This window comes from Temnothorax curvispinosus, unplaced genomic scaffold (genome assembly GCF_003070985.1).
Source record: "Temnothorax curvispinosus isolate PA1 unplaced genomic scaffold, ASM307098v1 QBEX01010444.1, whole genome shotgun sequence".
Taxonomy (NCBI): Eukaryota; Metazoa; Arthropoda; class Insecta; order Hymenoptera; family Formicidae; genus Temnothorax; species Temnothorax curvispinosus.
The window spans coordinates 126,969-148,199 of NW_020220224.1; the positions used below are offsets into that span (position 1 = coordinate 126,969).

Sequence of the window (21,231 nt, forward strand, 5' to 3'; positions counted from 1 at the left end):
GGACTGTGGGAGACCCTTGCGTCGCGACGGAACCGCTTCGTCGAGCGAGTCCCCGAGTCCCGAGTCCCTGCCGTGGCCGTGAACGATGCGAGCGTCGAGGGGTTATGTGTACTACCTGAAGACGAGTGGCATCTGCGTCGTGGTGCTCGGGTAAGTCAAGGGACTGTCAAGGTGACTCGTCCACTCAAGATAGTCAAGATCAAGGTCGAGTGTCTCCGAGTATTTGAAACTTGGACGTGTATCTCGTGCAGGGGCTGCTGGTTTCTGTATCAACTGCGGCAGATATCGCGGATCATTCGGTCGACTTACGATACGAGCGTTCTAAGTTTGGAGCAAGCCCGCGCACAGTACATCTACGTCGATGACCCTCAGTTTAAAGGTAAGTCGTCTGCCGGAGCGTGACGTGTACGGTGTACGTCTATGACAGTCACAGCTGATGTGTGCAAACGTTGATCGGTCCTGCTCCGATTTCAGACATCTTCATGTTTAGGAAAGACGAGGATCTACATGGACCTGCGTCGGAGAAGCCAAGAAGCCTCAGCGACACTCTGGCGAGATGGTGGAAGGAGAAGAATCACAAGCTTGCATATAAGTTGTTATATATGGCGCAACACGGAGACAGAAACGAGCGATATAAAGCGGTGACTGAGCTTGGTGCCTTGTTACATTTGAAAGGTAGGTTCTCTAGCCATCACAATGTTTCTCTGGGATTACGTGTACGTTTCCCTTTTTAATATATAGAATAAAACGCTTAAACGTTGAATAGATATTAGATTCACGCAATCTTTCTATAGAATAGAAAATCTCACTTTTAGATTGGCAGTATCGTCACTTGGCACAGATGATGGATGCTAAAACAGCAGCAGCTCTCGCAAGAATGCCAAATATTAATTCACAGTTCTTTTTGCAACCACCGTATTATCATGTGCAGTACAACTTAAACGTATGTGATACGTGTTTTAATTTTAACACTTTCAATTATTTTAATTTTAACATTTTTATACCATAACATACATACATGCTCGTTACTAATATTCTCCAGCATTGTAACATTACATTTATATTAAGGATAAATGAGATTATTTTTTACAGGATGTCGTAGAAAAGGTACATTCGCTGCTGTTAAGTCTGAATGCTTTATGTGGCAATACACATCTCTGCCTTACACAATTTCTTAGTAAAATGTTTAAAGATTCGCATCGAGTAAGTATATAAAATTGAATGTATATAAAAAAAGTAGCAAAGTACGGAAAATAATAAATTTAAAAAATGTAAACATAAAGCGTAATTTAATTAAATCTTCGAAGATAATGCTAAATATCTACAAATTAAATTATTATTTCTAAATTATAATATTGGCTATGAATATTATAATAAAATCACATATAATATTATAATTTTGTAATTGTAACTTGATAACATCTATGCTGAAACCATCTATTCAATTGATGTGCAGTATCTTGTAGAATGGTTTGATCATGACCTGGCAAGCGTGGGTCTTTCTATGGAAACGACGACAGTTCGGGATGATGACGTGCTCAAAAGTTGCATTCGTGCGATCTGCCATCATTCCTCCGTGGAACAGTACAGCAAACGTGAGATATAAATTTTGCGAAATTTTACAGACTGTCTCACTGACACACTCTCTATATCTCCTGTTTAATTTTGGGATTTTAGACCTGATCGATGCCGGAGCTTTGCCAATATTGACAGCGATACAGAAACGTTGCAGTGATGACGTAGAAATGTGCATACTACTCGCAAGGATATTATCCAACATGTGTCTTCATTCTGAATATTTAGAGGCTATCTATGAATCCGGTAAGATGGACTTGATATTTCCGCGATATATTATTGTATATACAGATATATAACTACTGATATAATTGTTTCCACTTAGGATGGATTGGCATATTGTCACGTTGGTCCCACAGCGACGATATTCGTCTGTCGGCACAGGCGATCAGTGCATTGATGAATCTGGATAGGGATGGGAACGAGAAAGCAAAATATGCGCAAAGTGTTTATCTTCTTTATCCTCTGCACAGAGTTCACGCGGCAACAAAAATGGACGTTGTATTTTTGCATGGATTGTTGGGTGGAGTATTCGTTACCTGGAGACAACGTGACGTCGCGACGTCTGCGCTTGGAGTTGTAGGTTTGTCAATATCTGTAATATGATTATAAACACGTCCTCAAGTTTTATTCATCTTATCATCTTGTTAAATTATATGTTTAATCGTAGATGATAATACAGCGGTTGAGACTACAGATTACTTGTCTACCATGGCCGATGACGATCGTCCTCAGGAATTCTTTAAAGACTTGGCTCGCGATCTGTACTTGCGCGAATGGAGAAAGACGGGTCAAGATTTTGAGGTGGTGTTGGACGATTGTCCGCAAAACACAAATGCTCTCGCGTGTGGACCTTATTTTTGCAGAGGGTAGGTGTTTTCGTGTATTTAACATTTTTATATATTTAATCTTAAAATGATACCGATGAAAGATTCGCTTGTAAACCGCAAATAATTTGTAAATTTTTACACGCGATATCTTTAGAGATGACGCCTGTATGAAGAATGATCCTGACTCTAAAACACTTTGTTGGCCTAAAGACTGGTTACCTGTAGACATACCATCCTTACGAATCATAGGTGTTAATTATGGTACGAGTTTATCTATGTGGACTCCTTTCTGCCCAATAGAAAGCATGAAGTAAGTACTGTACATGGAAATGTTTCAGCTTTCTGCGTCTGATAAATTCAGGTATTAAATATTTCGATAGTTATGTTTGATGCGTCACATTTATTTTTATTAGGAGCACTATTAAAGAGAGAAGCGAAGAATTTGTTACCAAATTGACAACGGCAAACGTGGGCCAGCGGCCACTTATATGGGTCGCCCACTCAATGGGTGGATTATTAATTAAAAAGATGCTTGTAGAAGGTATGTATAAGTTGAAAATTTACACTTATATATATATTTTTATATACTTCGATAAATGTACCGATAAAATTATTACTATTGCTATTGTTAAAGTCGTTACATGTTATAATTACGCTTGTAGAGTGGAAAACTGGAGATAAGCACGGCATCTGCAAGAATACCAAGGCTATCCTATTTTACGCTACTCCTCATCGAGGTTCGCACGTGGCGGCTCTGAAGCAAGCAACGCAAATGCTGTTATGGCCAACGGTCGAGGTGCAAGAACTACGTGAAGGTAATCGTCACGCTGTCTTTAGTTCTACGTAACGCGCAACGTAACTAATTTATTGCTCTAACGTTCCAGAGTCGCCGCAATTGCTAAGATTGCATGAGGAATTCCTAGAAATGTTGAATGAATATCGCATAGAGATTGTGAGTTTTGCCGAGGCCAAACCCACCCTTGTAACCGCACTGAAGTTTCCCTTCCAATTCGTCAGCCTTAATTCAGCAGGTAATGCTTTAGATTAGATATATACTGTTGATATTCCGTTTTCATACGTCGTTATCGATTATAGATCAGCTTATCTTGATGGTATGCACGTGTAGATAAATCTAACTTATCTAGATCCTTATCAACAACATACTCTATACATAAACACACATGCATATAAAACAATATACTGCTTATATCTTTCAGATCCTGGCGTGGGAGAGTTCTTCGAGATTCCGCAGGATCATTTATCGATATGCAAGCCAGCTAGCAGGTAACATTTAGATTGCGGTACGGTTTAAAAGCATCATTGGATAAGAGGAAGACGTAGCTTCATTACATCATCAACAAAGACTTGTTTTTTGTCTGACTGCCAATGATGTTTCAAAACCGTATAACTGTCGAGTATGATTATGATGTCCTTTTACTCATGCTATTCCATTTTTTTTTTCGGACAGGCAATCGTTCTTATATCAGAAACTTTTGAGTGTGCTCAGACACCACGTTAACACTCAGGAAGACACGACTGTCTTGTCGATTAGGAATCTACTATCCATGTTGAGTAAGTTATTTTAGGTTTGTGTACAAGAGATAATATATGCGAGTTTTATATATATTTTTATGTGGAACCAGATGAATGTATGTATACGTATAAAAAATAAAACTGTGATAGCATACATCATGGTTTGATCTTTACTCAGTATCTCATTTCATTTATAAACAGGAAGTATTTCGCTGTCGGTGTAATCGCCATTTTCTTTTCGCTTAATTCTACTTTACACACCTACGATTTCAAACGCATCGCGGCAACATACATTGGCGTCACGGTAATATCGGTTCTGATGGAGAACGACCGATTATAATATGATTACTTATTATTCTGACTAGAATAAATAAATCCTTTATTAAGGCAAATAGTGAAGAATTAATAGGTAATAATTCGATGTCGCGAAATAATGAACACAAGGTATTACTAGATGTACGAGAAAATACAAATCCATATGTTTAAAATATAAATGTAAATATATCGATGATCTCGTATCACGAGGTGAACGCGCATCGTTGAAGAATAGAGCAAATATTCCAATGGGTCTCGTAGCTTACCTAAGGCGCCGAATAAATTAAGTGAAATCTCGGTATTGATAGAAGAAATTGCAGTTTATTGGCCGTTTAGAAATTCGTGTCGTAATCAGGATGGTGACGGGTCGACAGGTTCATGGTACTGTCGTAACCGTACTTGCTGCTCGTGTGCGAGGGATTGTAATAATAACCGTTCCACTCAGATCGCCAACTGTCGTACATATTGTATTTCTTGTTATCGTGGAAGGATTTGTCAACCAGAATCTGAAAAAGGGACGAGTCCAGGGTAAGCACCGTACGTCCGATATGCACGCGTCTTATGACCGTGCGTCGCGCGTTCATTCACCTTGTTAGAAGTCGATTCGAAGGACTTGTCGTTCCAAGAGACGTCGGGATCGGTCCATATTGTGTGCACCGGCTTTGAGTAGTCGCTCGATCTGTGACTCGACGTGTGCTTAGCCACTTCTTCCTCGTAAATGGTGGACATGGTCGGCTTCAGCTTCGATCCGCTTTGTCTGTTGACGAGCTGGAAAGTGACGTCATTCATTATCTCTGATTGTATGACTGCGCCAAGATGTTGAGCACGCTTGACACTTACCACAGACACACCAAACACGATAATAAATAGTAAACCTCCGACACCTATCACTATTACCGCGATCGCCCATTGAGGTATCAATCTATCATCTTTCTCGATATATTGTGGCATATTTACTTTAGGTATGACTGTAAAGAAAAATAATACATGTAGGTATAATTAACAATTAAAATATTAAAGAGAAAGAAAATTTTGATAACATACCTACGAAATCAGTGTACTTAGGATCGATAGTAAACATTCCCATTCTTAATGGACCTTTCGTGGTCGTTTCATTCCACCGATTGGCGTTGTATGTCCTGAGCGAGTCGTGGAAAATCACTTTAAGTTCCTGCGTGTTCACTTTCTGCTGTAAATTGTTTAGCTCGACAAAGTAGTCTACTAGGATGCTGCCTTGACTGAAAGTGAACCATTATATCTTTGCTGAGACTTGATACGAAATCGATTAAAGTATGATATAGTGATGTCTAATGTACGATTCGCAAAAAATTCTATGCGACAATAAGAATCTACTATTTGTGCAAATAATGATTACACTTCTAAAATTATCTTCCATGCTTATTTTTTGACACCATTGCTCTAAATTATAAAAGATTACCTGAAGGAGTCAATCCTTATCTTTTTGTACCACGTCATTAAAACGCTGGATTTCGAGAATATAAAATTCATCTGAAAAAAAAATATATATATATGTATGATTTAAATGTGACAAACATGTTTCGTAAAGTTAATGGGAAGCTTAGCCAAAGGTGTACCTCTCGTTCCACGTGATTCGCAAGTTCTTGCCATTCGCGAGTGTTCCGATCGAGCAGTTCTGGCACCCACGTCGCGTTTCCAATGATACGTATCGTCCCGGCGACCTCGCACTCGTCGTCGCACACGCCAGGAGTTGTCGGCCTCGGTGTCGTCGTCGTCGTCGTCGATGTCGACGACGTGCTCGAAATCTCGTTCGTGCTAGGAATGAGCGATATGTTCACCGATGCTACCGTAGCCGTGCGCGCTGCTTCCAGTAACTTCTCGATAGAGATCGGCGTGGTGGACGGAGTTGGCCATCCGGTAAACTCCGTAGTAGCTCTGAAATTTGTCTCTCTCTTAGCACGATTGTTATTAGATACGATACTATTTTGCACTACTTTGTAACATGATTCTTGACGAACGAAAAATTGTAATTCATAATGAATGTGAACAAAAGACGTTTCCGAATTTAATTTCTGAAGAGATCACTAAAAGAAGAGCTATTCTTTTAATAATAATTAAGGTGTAACGTTGTAAGACTGACTTACCGAGTCGGCCATCCCTTTTGTATTTTTGGCGTCACCGCGCCTGGACCGTCCCCACGTGGAGTTTGCGGAGTGGTTATTTTGTGAATCGGCTTTCGACCGCCTGGTCTGCTGGGAAACACGATTTTCAAGCCACTGGCTTTCTTCGTGGTAGGCTCGGAATCGGTTCGTTCTGTGACCGTTACATTCTGCTCGCTGTTCGCGTCGCCAGTAGGTTTGCTGTCCGGCTCAAGGTCCTTCTTTTGTTCGTAATCCTTAGGTAATAAGGCGGAGATATCGAATTTGGAAGACGCGAAGAGATCTTGGATAGACGGGGCGATCTTTTCTGGAGAGACGTTTGTACTTTTCGCTGTTGTTGTCGTTGTTGTTGTCGTCGTCGTAGTAGTAGTAGTAGTATCTTTTGACTTGGATTCTTCCTCAACCTTCTTTTTGTCATAGCCAGGTGGTAGGAGAAACGAAATGTCGACCTTGGATTTGGCGAGGATTTCACTGAGGAGGGAACTCTCCGTGGCAGCTATCTCTTCTTTTTTTAGCTTGTATCCTGGCGGTAGGAATGCGCTAATATCTTGGACGACAATGCTGGCTTTAGGTTTCGTTCGTGGTGTCGTCGATGTGGTCTTTGTCTCTGCTGCTTCCGTGGACGTCGGTTTCGAAGAAGGCCATCTGAAAGAAAAATGACAATAACTATCATTGGTAACTTTTTTAACTATCAATTGAATCTTGATTCATCAATACAATTGCAAAGTCTAATAAGCGTACTTTGTCGTTCTTGTTACTGATAATTCAAAAATTTATATGTGGATAAAACTCATTTCCGCCAATTATTATTTATCTGATATGCGACTATAGATAAATATATATTACACTCGCAAATTTTACATCTTTTAATCCTTTCAAAAATTTATGCGACATATCCAACCTGAAAGTTATCTTGGAAACCGCACTTGGGGTGGTTCCTCTCGACACGTACGTTCGAGGCAGCAAACCTTCCAGGGAGTCGAGCGTGGTTTCAAATCGCGGCTTCGCCGTGCTGGTGCTAGTGTTGTTCAATTTTTTGTCGTTGTAACGTCGTGGGATAAACTTGCTGATAACCGGCGTCTTGGCTGTGGTAGTGAAACTCCTGCGAGTCGTCGTCGTCGTCGTGCGATCGCGCTCGGCTAATACGTCCAGTTGCAACGTGTTGCCGGCGTTTCGGAAGCCACCGGTGCCCAGGATAGCCGCCGGCAAGAGATCGCTGGATAGCTTGGATTGCGCCCAGTCAAGCTTGTCGATGATGCTCTCCGTGGACGGTGGTTGCGACGTCTTCTTGCCCTCAAGCGACCCGCCGTGCGCCTCCACCTGCTCCACGCGATCTATCACTGGAAACGGTAGGAAGCGCGCGCCCGATACGCTGCGGCTGGTCTGCACGGAAGCTAGGATCCTCGCGGAGTCCTCCGTGGTCACTTCCGGGTGTCCCTCGGTTGTCTCGGTTGTCTCGGTTAATGATGACGACGACGACGGAGGCGGCGGTGCGATTTGCTCCGTGGTGGCCGGCGAGACCGTCGTCGGCACCGATATCGTGCCGTTCACCACGCTCTTCGTGGTCACCACGGACACCACGGCACCGCCTATCAGGATGGAACTGACCTCGGCGGAGACGTTCTCCGGCTCCTCCTTCTCCTCGAGGACAGACGCACCGAGTGTAGTGAACGTTTTGTCACTGCCTTCCATGGACGAGCCTTCCTCCAACTCCGTCGACGATACCGGATTGTCGACTTCCTCCTCCTTCTCCTCGACGATTCGCGACGAGTTGGAAGTCGACTCGTGCGAAACGTCTTTATCTCTCTTCTCAAGAGCTCCGTGCTCTGATTCCGACGATAAATTCCCTGATGTGACATCCTCCTCTTCAGATTCCATGTTTAGATAGTCGTTTTCGCCGTCTAAAACCGAGGAAATAAGAAGAGATTATTATTCGAAGAATTTTCGAAAAAAGATCTGAGATCCTTTATGACACACCAAATTAATGATATACAAGAATTGTGATACGAAGATTGTTACGTGTGTATCCACGAGAGGAGAAATAAATAATAATAATAATTACGGTGATTAGAAACGACCGATTCGAGGCTCACCTGCGTTGTCGTATCGGGTACGATTAGCGTTTTCGTACTCGTCGTAATAATAATACGTATTGTCGTCCTGATTCGTCGGGAGATCTTCGAGGTAATCCCCATCCCTGTCTATCGCATCGGTATTCGACACGCTGCTAGTTTCCGGCGGAGATCTCTCTTTCTTCATTACGCCATTCACGGTATCAGAGGGATCTTTCTTCTCCTCCTCTACCTCTTCTACCTCTTCTACCTCCTCTCCATCCCCCTCGACCTCTTCCTCTTCGTGCTTATCTTCATCTTCGTATTCCTCGGCGTCGTACGTCAGCTTAGGTTCCTTTTCCTCCTCCACCTCTTCCGTCTCCACGTGATCGCCTCCCCCCTTCGATTTCGATGTGTCCATCACATTGTTCTCCGCCAGCGAATGCGCCAGCGATGCATCGACCCCGTTGCTGGACGGCGATGCATTTCGGTCTTGCTTCTCGTACACCGAATTCGTTGGTATCAGCTGCTGCGAGAGCCTGTCCCAGGATCGAGCTGTTTCTGAAAGTTAGACAGTAGACATGATTTGTAATATATTATCAATAAGAATGTGATTTTCAAGGCGTTCTCAATTTCTTTCTTTTTTTTTTGCGTGTAGCAACTCTTTCCTCTGTAGTAGGAAAATATTTTTCACAGAATTTGATATCGAACGTGCATGTTTTTCAACAGCAATATTTACGCACGTAGGGATTTGTCTCGCAAAGTCGAGTTATACTGCTTGAAAATCTTGGAAAAAGCGAGGACGCGCTTTCTAATATTGCTTTCTGTGCTCCGTAAGTACATCCGATTCACGAAAAGAAACGACCTTAATTTCTTTGATTTATATATGTATTTTTCGAGAACAATTCTTTCTCTCAGATTGAACCGCTTGTGCATCTGTGACAAAACTTACAGGAGCCAAATCGTATTCTTTGCTTGATATATTCTTTCTACTTGCGAGCCATCACCAGCGCTTTCTTCAGCGACATACAAAAACGTAGCGACGTGACTTTTACTCGGTCTTCGTTAATCGCGGGAAACCGCGACGGTCTTCAGCGGCCGATTTTCGACGGCCGTTTCCGCGTAATTGTTGCTCGAGGTACGGCATACGATAATACGACGGCGGTTATCCCGACCGAGCTCACAATGCACGAGACAGAATGCATTATCGTAAGCAAGGTGAAAGGCGAAGTATCGCGCATTTCGCCGCGGCACCGTGCATTTAAAGCCGAGTCGCGCGGGCATAATTTATTAGCGGTTTGCGCAATATACTAGCGGATAAAAATCCCGCGGGATAGATATTTACTTCGGTGCACGTGTCGAAGGAGGCAAGCTTGTGGATACGCCTGAATGGAAGATAGAGAGCAGCGAGAAGTAACGTAACGAGCGCGATATTGCATCTCGCACTACAATAAAGGCACGAGATACACATCAATGTGTCAAGGGAGAGAGGGAAATAAATCGCGTAATATACATTCTACGGAACATACATTTTACGGAAATAATGCAACAATCTAAAGTAAGGACAACGACACCTTCTCTGATTAGATCTCGACAAAGAAATCTGCTACGTAGATTAGTTTCCGTTAATATTTTACATGGCGAACAAATGATGTACGTGTTATCGAAAAAGCAAGTTGAACGTGCTTTGCACACATCACAAAAAAAAAAAAAAAAACATAAAATAGCAGTTTATATCTTCTCGAAAAAAAATAAATTTCGAGTGTTTCGACTGCGCTTTGCTCCTTAAAAAAAAATCAAAGAAAATAGACGCGAAGGCTCGTTTCAGTCACCCTCTATTGCCGCACGTATTTTTCGCAATCATTACATAATTTCTGATCGGTTATAGACCTCGGCGGTTGAGATAAAGTCCCCCCTCTTTTCTCTTTTTGTCTCTCTTTCTAGTTATCTGTTGCTCAGCATTGAAATAATACGAGCAACCTCCACAGGTATACGCAATTCAATCCCGAAGTCCTTTTGTTGTCCACGCGGTCGTGGTGCGCTCGTATTGTGTTTCAGGGTGTCGCAACTAGAATAGTTCCGTAGGCGTAAACGGCGCGATCGGATCGACGAGGAGATTTCGGAGAAAAAGTCCGAGGGCGAATATAAATTAAATCGGGATCACAAGCTTGTTTAATCCCGCGACAAATTTCTCGCTCGACCGCGATACGGCCGATTGTCGCCGCGCGCAGATTTTCGAGATAATTAATCATACACGGCATAGTATATACGTGAGTACGTCGCGCTCTCTTGAAACCCGCGCGCATGATGAAGCGTTAATTGAACAGCTGTTGAAATCGCTCGACGAGCAGGAGCTCCAAGCGGGACATCTTATGAGGCAAAAGTCGGAGAAACGGGGGCAATTTTCCTCGCGCCGCGTGCGTTTCCGCGCGCGACGGAGACCTGGGCGGAAATTTTCTCTAATTTTATAAGACTCGCAAAGAATTATGTGCACGTTCTCCGTAACTCGTCCATGGCTTTCTCCCTCTTCTCCATCTCTCTCTCTCTCTCTCTCTCTCTCTCTCTCTTCTCGCGCCACTATGTAATCCGCAATAAAATTGAAAAACGGGTTGCAAAGCCGTGCTCGCGTTATCGTACGCGTGCGCTCATTAATCACGGCAATCGCGCGTCCCGTAACGACCGCCGAAATGATCTACGATCGCGCGCGCGTCGCGTTTTTACCGCGCGTCGCCGTGAGTTATGCAGCCGCAAATAGCCGGGATAATTATAATTACGGCCGGCCGGCCGGCCGGCCGATCACATTCACCACGCTTCACAATCGGTCCGGGATTAATAGATCGGCGCATGGGGCGAGTATAAATTAAGGCGGGGTTCCCCGGCGCTACCATGGCCGCGCGGGTTGGCTCTTACAAGGTGTTTAAGCTTATCTCTCTCTTTCTCTCCCTCTCTTTCTTTTGCCTCTTGGCTCCGCTTGATGCATCGCCGCGAATCGATCGCGCACGACCCCGAGGCATCGCTTAGGGCGAAAGGTAAGAATGAGGCGTAAAGAAGAAAACGCAAACGACGCGCGGTAAAGTGATGATTGTGAGATGTGCGGCTGCTTCCATCGAGAGGCAAATCTGATTAAAGGATAAATTGGATTAGTACGTCCGTGTCCGTCGGAGATTGGCCGGTGCAGCCGGAATGGACGAGGAATAAAATACAACGTTAATAAACGATAAGATAAAACCGGCTATAGGATGTACAAGCGTGTATATAATAGACAAGTGGTGTTCCACGAACGTGAATGAAATACGTGGCTGAGGTAATCTCCGCGATAAAATAGTAAGGAACATAAATATTCCGTCTTGCGTTAAAAATCGCTATCTTCTCCCATTGTCCCGCGCCAAAGATGCGCAATGTATCGCCAGTGTATCGCTATATCCTTAAGCGCTGTTATTTTAACGGTGGGCGTTTAAGGTCGCGACGCGCAACGCGAGGATGCCGCGGTCGAAGAAAAATCCACCTCCGTAAAACGCTACGTACATCTGTGCGCCGCACGTTGATTGCTACCTCGCCGGTAGTAATCGGCGACGCGCATCGACGATCGGCCGCGAAATTCGTGCGTAAATATCAAATAAGAGCAACGCCGCGAGTAACGAGCGAGCGGATTAAAGTAATAAACCGCGCGCGCGTTTCGCGTTGTTCCTTTTTAATCTGGGCTGTCCGCGCGAGAGAGAATTCATCACCGATTCGATGCGTGCTTTAATTATTATCGGTCGTTTCGCAAAAAGAGGTCGTTTTCTTTCCCTTTTATCCTTTTTTCCGTGTCGCGGAACGTCGCGCGAAGGGGCTGTTTGCATACGCATGTTTGCGAGACGACGAGCTCGGGGATCAGCTCCGTGCGTTATGCGACAGAGATTCCACTTGGGACGCCGCGCCGAAGCCTTCGCCTTCGCGATTCCAAGTAGGCTATATTTTATGCTTTTAACGCCGGACATTATCGCTCCGCCACGGGCAGCGATATACATGTACGCGCGAATAATGAAATCGCGGTAATAGATAATCAGTTCGCATTACTCGGGAATGGGATTAATGACTCGCGCGCGCGGGCAAAGATCCTTGTTCAACTCACTTTCAACGGGCAAACGGAGCGCGACCGCGACGTCGTTCGCGCAATACATGCTTTGTTACGTTTCTACTCGACTTGCTCCGGAATTCTTAACGAAATTCTTAATCCACCCGAAGGGTTTCTCTCCGTAAAAGAAGAGCAAGATTTTTTTTATGAATTTTGCATTTATAAATAAAGAGAGAGAATATTTACATGTAATAAAACAACATCAATTTACATCTACGTTATTTTTTAATTGTTGTAATATTACCAATATCCTATAATTCCGTCTATCGGCGTCTATCTTTCTAGACAAATCTAAAGAATGACAAGGGCGATGCTACGATCTGAGAATTAAAATTCTTAAAATTTCAAAAGGACCATCGATAAAGTGCTAAATGCCATTATTTCACGTCGCGAACAAGACATTTTGAAATGAGTTTAATTTTCCGCACTGATGAGATAATGAATAGAGACAATGCTATAAGAGCGTTACGAGATTGTTATGCGTAACTTATGTAACTCGGTAACTTTTCAAAATATCTCACGCACGTCCACGCGTCGTGAACGTATCGCGAAGGCACGGGGTTTGATTTTTAGCGCCCGTTTATGAAGGGGGAGACCGTGGTGAATTCTAGTCGCACGTGGAAATATCTCGAAAAGAGCGTGTCGAGAGCGTGTTTTCGCGGTTCGCGTTAACGCGATCATTCAAGCGGATCCTTCCCCTTTTTGGGGCCACGCCGACGAGCGTTTCTCACCCGACATCGAATATCAAACGCGCGTACTTATCGGCCCGATCGCCGGTGCGCTGGCGTAATTCGAAAACTCTTACATGGTCAGTTTAACGTGCACTTCCCCGTGCGAGATATACTTTCACGACCGGGACACGGCGAGGAAGTGTCCGCTCGATCGGAGTTATAACCGAAGGCTTAGGCAACGCGAAGCCTGCGGCCGCTCTCCTTTCGATCGTCCTTCGTTCAATTCAAACGCCTGCCCAGTGCCTGCATGCTGCATGAATTCCTAGATCGCACGCGCGATGTATTACCGAGCGACGGCTGCGTCTTGTACTTGGATTTATTATTGTACAGTTACATTATAATTGAACAACATAGAGAGCGTGTTTACGCATTCAGCGTTTCAATGAAGAAAGCGTTAAAATGCGATGACGTGGATCTTATCGCTGTAGTAAAAATGCGATAAATTGGATTTTATTATACACATAAACATACAGATAAACTTTTTTAGACTTTAATGGTAATAGTTGGAAAAGTAAATCGACTCTTCTTCGGGAAAAGCTCTCTTCGTTATTTCGTTTAGTAATTAAAATTAACTAATGAAAAGTATGTCGAGAAAACATCGTTTCGAGTCTATAATTTCTCTTTGCTTCTCGCGTTTGCATTTTGATGTCAACGCTTCTAGCCCATCTACATGAAAAGCAAAATGACGAGCCACTTTCTACAAACTTGCTTTGAATTTAATCAAAGGTAGTTTGTACCAGTTATTTATATCATTCTCATCAGGATTTCGTATTGTTCTAATTTTCTTTTATCCACCTGCAAGTAAACCGTAAGTCTCACCGATATGCGACTTGGAAATCTCCGTGTCATATTAAAATATTTGTCTCTACATTTCTAAAGCTTTTTTCTTGAATATATTGCTCGCAATTTCTCCTTCTCCTCCAAGTACCTATTTATGCACATACTGATAAAAAAATAAATTCAGTTTTGACTTTTGCGAATCTTGTAAGATTTAATTATTCCCGCGTATCTATTACGAGAAAGTACGTTCATTGCATTTTTGGATACCTAAAATACCGATTTCTGAAAGTTTTCGTTTAGATATATCGAGAACATCGAGAACATCCTCGTGAAATCGAAGAATCGTCGAACGTCGCGAATAGCATATTCAAAGGTTTCTCACGCTTGCCGAATGTTGCTTGACGATTTCGTTACTCCAGTTATGTTAATAACTGGGCAAAGTGCAAAACTCGTTCTCGTTCGAGAGGGAGATGGGGAGGAGGAGGAGGGCGCGTTGCACGATTATGAAATCACCAGACCGGCCCGCTCTGATACCAATAACAAACTCAGATCCGCTTAAACTTTGCCACTGACACTTGGGTCTGGTGCACAGATCTCGCACCTTACGATCCCGTCGCACGCGCGGAAACATTGACACGGCCGCACGTTGCCATCACACGTGTGGCAATCGGGTTCGAGAGTCCTGATTCTCGCGTTTATTATACCGTGAAGCCTGTTATCTAAGCCGTCCGCGGGGCGCACGCGAGCGCGAGGACGTGCGCGGAGTTGCAGGGAAAAAGAAAATGTTTTGCGTATGTACGCACGACCACTGGTTGCCGTTTCTTCCGTGATAGCGAAAACGAGGCCTAAATACGGAACACACACGCGGTATGTCGATACGAAACGTGCAATGCTTGCACGCACGAAAGGGATACTTTCTAACTCGGCCGCTCGTTGTTGATTTGAATGAAAGCTATCTTTTCCAGCGGTTGATTTCGTCGACGATATATCACAGCTAACGGTATTACAGCACGTTGGCGTATAGTATAAATAATTAAATATCGTTGAAAAATATCAGGAATGATGTTTAAATCAAGATGCCTCTAAAAAGAATCTAATGAGAAATGTCTCTCTACTTTTATGGTTTTTATCTTTATTCAGTGAATATTTTTGTGTACGAATTATTGCGAAGACAAATTTGCGACAGAGATGGTCGAGCAGTAAATAAATGTTTTGTCAGTTAACATTCTATTATTTACCTCTCGCAAATTCATATTAAATATAAGTCAATATTAATGATATTACATTGCATTGCAAAAGTTTGTAATTACTGCAAAAATCAGTAGCAGAACACTGAAAGAAATAGCGTTAATTTGCGAATAAAAAGTGTGTTATACGTTCACCCGCATGTTTAATTAAGGCACGCTGGAAATTTCTTAAATGAAAGAGAAGCGGCAGCGAAAGAACGTGAGGTGAAATAGAGTGTAACGAGTAGACAGGTAGTAAACACGTAGCTGGCACCTTAGCATAGCTGCACCTAGCTGCAGAGCGAAAGAGAGAGGCGGGGGGAGGGAAGGGGAGTAATAGACGAACAGAGTAAATACAACATATGTGCACACCTCCTAGATTTTATTTTTTACTTATCTATATGACTTTATAAACTTTCTCTAAAATCTCCTCGAATACTACCGCTACTCTCTACAGAAAAATCACGTTATTGCTATTACGTAGAGAAATTTGCTACGCATATGTTATTACACTTTCTCGAGTGTGTAGTTTTCTTTCCGCAGAAGGAATTTTCTAAATTATATCCCAACGTACGCGATTTTAATATGATAAAGATCCCATCTCTTATAATGGGGTGCAACCATATATTGCGATTAAATAAGTATATGAAAACGATCAGCCTTACATAATCCAAAACCGTTTTCTTTTGCCAGTAAAAAGATCTAGGTTTCCACAAGTCGTATGGATTTTAAGCAGCCATTACGTGAACAATTTCTTTATGTTCTAAGTTTAATCCTAGACATACTTAAAAGGTCAATTTCATTGACTTCTAAGGTGTGGCCCAAGTAGCTGGAGGCCACGTTGTAAGTAAAATCTCTAGCATCTTAGTTTTAATTGAGCCAAATGTTATAAGATTCAAAGAAATAAGCCGACTGATTATTAACTCGAGATGACGAAAAGACAAGAAAATTTTAATTGTATTCTTGACAAATAATTCGAGGTTTACGTGAAATTTTGGGCCATGTCTCAGTTGTTATAATACTTCATAGTTACAGATATTATAATAATTCTCTGCGGGAAAAGAAATATCTAGGTATATCGAATTTTCAAAAACTACGTAGACGATGTGGGGGAGATTGGGGCTGGTTGTTACAGGGGTAAAATGATACAGCTATAAAAAGTAGGTTCATGAAACCGTCTATAAAAAACGCTAGATTATAGCGATAAACGCATTTTGAAGCTAAATAATCATATATTTCATAATTGTTAGCGTTTCTTAGACGGTTTCATGATGAACTTGCATTTTATAGCTGTATCATTTTACCCCTGTAACAACCAGCCCCAGTCTTCCTTACTGTCGCGGACTTTATGTGAGCTCTATATATCGAAGAGATAAACGATCGCGCGTCGTTGCGAATGTGGTGTGTGGAGCTATAGGACTCCGGCTTCGTAACGCGAATTTCCGTTGGGCAATCGCGGTGTTTCCTTCGGGGAGCAGAATTAATACATACATTCTTGGCCTCCGAACGACGTGTCGGACTTTCCCAATCTCACGATTTCTCGCTCGCGATGTTGCGAGGCGTCTCCGATAACCACCGCCCGTGGAGGATCATCGGATGGACGGATGGGCGCGTCGCGAATCAGATCCGATTGAGAGAAAAGGCATCGGCACCTCCGGGAAACGAGACGCACGGGGAAGGTCATCCGCGAGCTCCGCGCGCCTGTATTTCTCAACACGATATCGACGCTCCGAATTCCTCGATCGCATGCATGAGGAACGGCGAAAAACGAAAGAGAGAAAGAAGGCGCATTACGACGAGGCGTACGCGTGAAAACGGAAAGCGCGGAGGATCTAATACCATCCTCGAAGTGGGTCAAGTATTAATCAAACATTCGATACGGATTAATCGATCATCTCGTCAACTACTTTGCAAATGCATGCACCGGAACGGATTTAACGTTCATCTCTCCTTTTCAATCAATACCTTTCGTTCAGAAATATTTTCATATTTCAATTTGTATAATTACATATTTTTGATTATTATATTTATTCTCCGAAACTTTTTAACGTCGGATTATTATTATTGAAGATATTTATTCGTCGTCGTGCAAACAAGACTTTTATCACGATCCTCCCTTACAATGCGCAATCCCTGCAATTTATATTCCAGATCTGCGTACGCATTTGGCGTTTCAAGGTGCGTGAGGACTACTCCTCCGCGCGGCCGTGACAAGGCAGCAGCGCGCGCGTGCGATTGCGACAAAATATCATCGCGATATCGACGCTGCTCCTCGCAAAGCGTTCGGTATTTTTACGCTGATCCGATACGTTCCATTCAGCTGGAATCGCACGCGCAAATTTTTTTCCCCCCGTCGTGGTTGTCCCGGCCTCAGGAGCCAACCCGTTAGGACAGTCTAAATGTGGAAGGTCGTTCGTTGGCACCGGCACCGGCCGCAGCCCGGCCCTTAACACCGTCGAAATTCCTGGGACCTTTAGCGCCAGCCTCGAAACGCCCTCGTGATGAACAAAGACGCCGAGAAAGAGACAAGAGGGAGGTAGGAGAGCAAGAATTGGAATGCGAAGCGGAGCGAGAAGGAGCTTGGCCGGACGACCGCGCTCGTCCGCGTGACGTAGGGATTATTTTGGGATCGCGCGCGGATTCGAACAGCAGATCAGAGGAGGACCCGCCGCGGTCGTTTCACTTTCTACCGGATCGGAAATTTTCGAGCGGGGCAAAAGTTGCCTCGACCTTTTCGAGGAAGCCTCGCGCGCCGCGCGAGATTTCATTAAAGTCACGCGCGATTGCGAGAAACTTTCACGGATTGATGCCTCGTCGTAGTCACCGCGTGCCGCCGGTTTTTCAATTCTAATAAAAATAACGGATCCTGACTTGGAAATAATAGATTTAAAGATAGCGATTTTTTCGCTTTTCTTTTCAAGATAAAAAATATTAGACATTTCTGGTTTGCGTTTGACATTAAAAAGATGAATCTGGATTGCTTTTTAAATACTTTTTAAATGCTTTTTAAATGTTGCGTTAAATTAAGTAACTTCTTCAGCCTGCATGGATATTGATGTACGTCTTGAGCAAGATCGTCAGTGGACTGTGTATGTGTGTGTGTGTGTGTGTGTGCCTCGATGCTTCTCGGGTAGAATAAAAAATTTGTTCTTCATTAAACCACGAAAGACGTCCAACATTGAAAGATGAGAAGTTACGACATGTCCAGCAGCGACATAGCTTCTGCGAAATAATAATCAATTTTGTATCCAATTGCCGAGAGACGGAGAGACAATGTAATACTCTGAGATAATCCGCGTAACTGCAGAAATCTTGCAAATTGTGCAAATTCGCGAGACCTTAATGACAGCGTCGCGTGCGTTCACGTTCACCTCGGAAATCTCAGAATGCGAACAACGAATGCGCGTTTCTCGCACGTCCATGCGTAACGCGTGGCGCGATTGTTCGACAATCATTTGCCAATCCGTCGTGTTTGCGTGCGTCCGACGATAAGCGTAACAATGGCGAACAAAGGCAAGGTTGCGAAGGATGGCTGCGCCCGCGCTCGGTATTACAAATCGCGACGCGACGGGGGGAAAGGGAATCCGTTCGACAAGGGTGCGGTACCGCGATAGCCCGTCGTCCATTAGGTCCCCGACAATAAGGTCCCGAGTCCGGCGCTCGCTGTCGCCACTCCGCACTCCGCAACCGTATCGCAATTCTATTGTATCGCGGATCGCGCGCTTACCACTGCCGCGGAATTACGTGGCGCGGGCAAACATCGCGGTCGGCTCGTGACCGCCGACCATTCGGACCATTATCCGCGCGCGAACGACGCGACGTTCCGTTCTGCGGTTGCGGCAAGGGGATATTTTCGAGTATCGAGTGGCTACGGCCGCGGCCGCGTCAGACGCCGGATCGAGGGAACGAGTAAGACTCCTGGCATTTCGCAAGAGACGCGCGGGTTGTCGCGGATAGATTCTGTCATTTCCTGACGGTGATTCCTACGCTGTTAATTAAATATCAAAGAATATTATTTTTAACCACCACATTTTTTTCTGTGCCGAAATTTATTATTTTAACTCCATTGGTTTGACTTAAATTAATAGTATTTTAATTAAATTAACGACATATATATATTTAGTAGAAGCAGTGGCGATCTATAGGAATGGTTAAAAATGACTGAAATTGAGTGTACTTGAACAGTGTATGACTATAATGTAGATCAACCTTTCATCTGGAAAGGTCCAAGCACTTTTCCAGCTACTGGTGATTAAAAATAAGGAGACCCTAAATTTTATCGGAGGCTCCAAGTAATGATAGTATATAGTATATTTTGATTTCGATCGATTTCAAGAGCGGATCTCGATAGAATTTTCACTTGAGGAAACTCGCGTTGGACGACGACTTCCCTTGATATGCACGCCGAAGAAGGATTGGCGTCAAACCGACCACCTGTCATTCAAGTATAATGAGGTAAAAGTAGGACACGCCGCATAAGTATGAACAATACGTAGCGTCGACTGTAAGGCGTATTTTGAGATTCCACCGGTTCTTAATCCTGATATAAGCTCGCTTTAACTCAGCGGGCGTACGACGTTACAAATCCTCAAACGTTCGAAGACTACTAGCGTGCGAAAAAAATCGCACACGTCGCGAATTTACGGATTCGTAGCCATAAGTACATCTACGCGCGTAACGAACGAAAGAATTCGAGGAGCTATGCACACGAACGTATGGAATAGAAGATTGAAAAATGTATGAATATTTGGCACGTACACGTTTGGTGCTCGATTAATCTCGATCGTGGGAACAAAAATTCACGCGTGTCAACCTTTCTCGAAGATTATGGATTATCCTAATCGCGCATGAATTTGTAGATAGAACACAGTTAAATATTAAAGAATGAATATTAAACTAATACCTTGAGTTAAACATTGTGTTTATTTCAACTAATATGCGTGGTAGTAGATAGTTGGCAAAATTTATTATTTAAACACAAAATATTATTATTTCACGTCCAATGGTTTAGTTAACGTAACATTATTTTAATTAAAATAACGACATGTTGAGGAGGAGCACTGGCGACCTGTAGAAATGCTTAAAAATGGCTGAAATTAAATTTGACACTACGCCGTTAACAGTAAAAGACCCCTACGCCACGCGCGCTGGTGCCGTCCAACGATAGACCGTAACGTTCAGATCGTGCGTGCGTGCAAAGGTCCGAAACCTCTGATCAGTCGCTCGCGTCCCGTCACTCGTGCTCGCCTCGGTTAAATATCCTTCACATTCACCGAGAAGCGTATCCATGAAAGGCTCGCGAGCGTCATTATAATCTCAACGCGCTCTGACAAGCGGAACGCGAAGCGGGCGCGGGTGCTTTAAATAACTCGCGGTTTAGCACCGGAAGTTTCTCGGCGGGGTGGTTCACCCTAGTGAGAACTTACCCTCTTGATGACCGGCGGCGACGAGCGCGCAGACCAGCAGCAGACGAAAGAGGAAGACCTGGCCGCGCGAGGCGGTCGCTCCTCGTCGACACCTCGGCATCTTCGCGGACCCCGTCCTCGATGAGTGGCTTGCACACGGCGGGTGCCCTACGGGGTCACTCGCAGCTCATCGCGCGACCAAGAGCGACCGACCGGTCCCCATTCGACGCGGGTGTCGCGTCGGCGGATCCGCGCGCCAGCGGACGTGTCAACTGTCAGTGCCGTTAGCCGCACGCGGGAAGGACCATCGCCGTCAGGCCGAAGAACGGCGCGTTCGTACGCGAGCGCGGCACGCTTGTCACTGGCCAGGGTAGAGCGGGTAGAGCGGGTAGAAAGCAAAATCCGACTTTCACTTGGCCGAGGCGCGAGCGAGCTCGAGGCGGAGCTGGCACGTCGAGGCCGCCAGGATCCACCGTCCCTTCCATGCAACGGCCTATGGATCCCTCCTCCGTCTTCTCCTCCTCCTTCTC

At 44.0% G+C, this 21,231-nt stretch overlaps 2 protein-coding genes across 3 annotated transcripts; one reads left to right on the top strand and one right to left on the bottom strand.

Annotated features, from left to right (window-relative positions):
• The first annotated feature begins 85 nt into the window (after nt 1–85).
• Nucleotides 86–4,092, top strand: LOC112460280 (protein SERAC1). Of its 2 annotated transcripts, XM_025024901.1 has the most exons (15): nt 86–150; nt 252–379; nt 475–675; nt 816–943; nt 1,093–1,203; nt 1,457–1,595; nt 1,678–1,821; nt 1,901–2,158; nt 2,246–2,444; nt 2,560–2,715; nt 2,819–2,946; nt 3,068–3,220; nt 3,290–3,436; nt 3,623–3,689; nt 3,874–4,092. In XM_025024901.1, exons 1-15 carry the CDS (start codon nt 86–88, stop codon nt 3,989–3,991), a joined length of 2,142 nt encoding a protein of 713 aa, XP_024880669.1. In that variant the 3' UTR covers nt 3,992–4,092. The 2 variants fall into 2 exon arrangements, with proteins under 2 accessions (XP_024880669.1, XP_024880670.1); XM_025024902.1 differs by lacking the exon at nt 86–150 and having other exon boundaries at nt 289–379; nt 491–675; nt 3,874–3,991.
• Nucleotides 4,093–4,552: 460 nt separating this feature from the next.
• On the bottom strand, nt 4,553–21,231 carry LOC112460279 (mucin-5AC). The gene is made up of 10 exons (XM_025024900.1): nt 20,723–21,231; nt 8,485–9,003; nt 7,293–8,292; nt 6,377–7,036; nt 5,849–6,167; nt 5,692–5,762; nt 5,298–5,491; nt 5,094–5,221; nt 4,842–5,021; nt 4,553–4,759 (listed from the first exon to the last, which is right to left on the bottom strand). The coding sequence occupies exons 1-10, from the start codon at nt 20,820–20,822 to the stop codon at nt 4,586–4,588; spliced, it is 3,345 nt and encodes a 1,114-aa protein (XP_024880668.1). The 5' UTR covers nt 20,823–21,231; the 3' UTR covers nt 4,553–4,585.